This window comes from Gavialis gangeticus, unplaced genomic scaffold (assembly GCF_001723915.1).
Source record: "Gavialis gangeticus isolate Ggan-Ray unplaced genomic scaffold, GavGan_comp1, whole genome shotgun sequence".
In the NCBI taxonomy this organism is placed as follows: Eukaryota; Metazoa; Chordata; order Crocodylia; family Gavialidae; genus Gavialis; species Gavialis gangeticus.
The window spans coordinates 15,847,983-15,850,019 of record NW_017729028.1 but is presented as its reverse complement, the minus strand read 5'-3'; the positions used below and the strand labels follow the sequence as shown (position 1 = coordinate 15,850,019).

The 2,037-nt window shown below is 54.1% G+C and overlaps 1 protein-coding gene across 3 annotated transcripts in view; it reads right to left on the bottom strand.

Annotated features, from left to right (window-relative positions):
• MYCN (v-myc avian myelocytomatosis viral oncogene neuroblastoma derived homolog) overlaps positions 1-2,031 on the bottom strand; it is a 10,865-nt gene extending 8,834 nt beyond the window's left edge. The window contains exons 1-2 of one of the 3 annotated variants that reach the window (XM_019520768.1): positions 1,926-2,031; positions 26-798 (exon numbers count right to left, since the gene is read on the bottom strand). In XM_019520768.1, coding sequence (XP_019376313.1) covers positions 26-706 — 681 coding nt within the window. In that variant the 5' untranslated portion in view covers positions 707-798; positions 1,926-2,031. Of the gene's footprint in view, positions 1-25; positions 799-1,626; positions 1,901-1,925 lie in introns of those variants that run through there. The other 2 variants (XM_019520766.1, XM_019520767.1) reach the window with 2 other exon arrangements.
• Positions 2,032-2,037: the final 6 nt, after the last annotated feature.

The following is a 2,037-nucleotide window of genomic DNA, read 5'->3' as shown; positions in this document are numbered from 1 at the left end:
GTGCAGTGCCACTATTGCCACCAATGTTCACCCGGATGCCAGCCATCTCCCCCGTTGCTGAGGTTGGGGTGGGTGCCACTGGCTCCCGTTTATGGATAGGAAAGGGGAACACCACTGCAGGATCTACACACTCCGACACAGAGTTGTTGAGCTCAGCTTGGTTTCTGCTGCTGCTGTTGCTGCTGCTGGTGCCCCCCGGGCTGCCAGTCGTGGTGGCCACCCCTGCTGTTGCTGGTGCCACTGAGGTTCCCCCTTTGCCCTGCAGCTTCTCATTCACTGCCTGCTCCAGCTTCTCTCGGGCAGAAAAGCCACTCCACATACAGTCCTGGATGATGATGGAGTTGAGATTGTTGTTCTCCCCAAAGCCTGTGTCGAATAAGTCCCCTCCATCTGTGCTGCCCCACAGGTCGGCTTCAGGGGGCAGCAACAGCAGTTCAGATGCCCAGTCCAGAGGATCACTGGTCCGCCATCCCCCCAGAGCCACCCCTGCCCACGGCACCGGGGCCCCTCCTGGGGCGTTCTCCTGAAGCCCGGCCCGGCTGGGAGACAGAGGAGGGGTGGGCAGCAGCTCAAACTTTTTCCAGATGTCCTCCCCTGGGGGGGCAGAGTCCGGGCCGCACAAATAAAAATCATCTTCGTCAGGATAAAAACAGGGCTGCAAAGAGTCAAACTCGAGGTCTGGGTTTTTACTGACCATCCCTGGCATTACTGAGGTCCTCTCGCTGATCCCCTGGTTGAGGAATTAGAGGGAGGTTTCGCGTGTATTTCCACAGAGGGGGAGAGAAGCTCTCCCAAGACCTGAAACCGAACCAAAAAATAAATAAATAAATAAAAAGAAAAAAAAAGCAAAGAATTAAAACAGGAGGAAAGGCACGTAAGCATGAATGCAATCAGCTTCCTCTGAAAAAGCCAAGCCCAGAATCAATAGGATGCACAGAGCCTGCAACTTGGGAGAAAGGCACTTTGCTCTCTTTACGCTGATTCTGCCTCAACCAACAACAAAAACCCAGGTCCTGCGCACACATGCCAGGCTTTCTGCTTTAACCCTTTGCCCTGCAAGGAAACAAAACAAGCTAGCAAGCCACAAAGAGTGAGAGAGGGAGAGAGACAGAGAGAGAAGGGCTTCTGGGCAGCTTTGCAAGCTGCTTCCAGCCACCCAACACAGACCTCCTCTCCAGCAATGTGGAGCCGGCTCTCTTGAGAGTGCCCTCTTCGTGTGCCAGCCAAAGCAGAGGAAGTTTCCCCCTTTTGTCATCGGCACAACAGTGCAAAGGGGAGAGGCGGAGGGCTGGAGTGCAACTTTGCAGCTTGCCAGTTCATTCACTTCCCAGCTCCTTAACAGCAACCCGCACAGAGCACAAGGCAAAGGGATTAGAAAGTAGCAAAAAAAATGCAGCAACCTGATGCAATCGCCTTAATTAAAAAGAAAAAAGAAGCCATCGGCACCACCATCCACAAGCCCTTTGATATGATATTCCAGCAAGGTACAGGAAGTTTCTCCCACTCCCCCCTCGGCCTTTTTTTTCCAGCTAAGGGGTGCAAGGCAGCGCCTGCAGCCAGCAACTTCGCCCCCGCAAACTGCCCAAAGCCCAGGCTCCTGCCCCAGCCCCCCAAGTGGGATCAGACCTTTCCAAGGCACTGAGGGTCCCCCTGCCCCTCGCTCAATCGCTGTAGCTGCCTTTGCACCAGCTGACATTTAAACTGAGAGCAAAAAAAAAAAGGGGGGGGGGAGTGAGGGGAAGGAAAAAAATGCATTAAAATAAAAAACCAAAAATAAAAAAAATCCTTTATGATGAAATGCAAAGAAACCCGCTCAGCTGCTCTGCCTGCCCCGCCCCCTGAGCACGATGGATTTCTTTCTCCTCCTCGGGAAACGCAAATCAGAATAAAGCCATTACACACACACACACACACGCACAATGCACCTGGACAATGCGATTGTATGGGAAGCCAGGAAGGTTTTCTCCTTGGCAGGGCGGGAGCCAGGCATGCACAGCCCCGCGACTGCGCCTGCAGCGCGGGCTCGGCCCGGCCCCG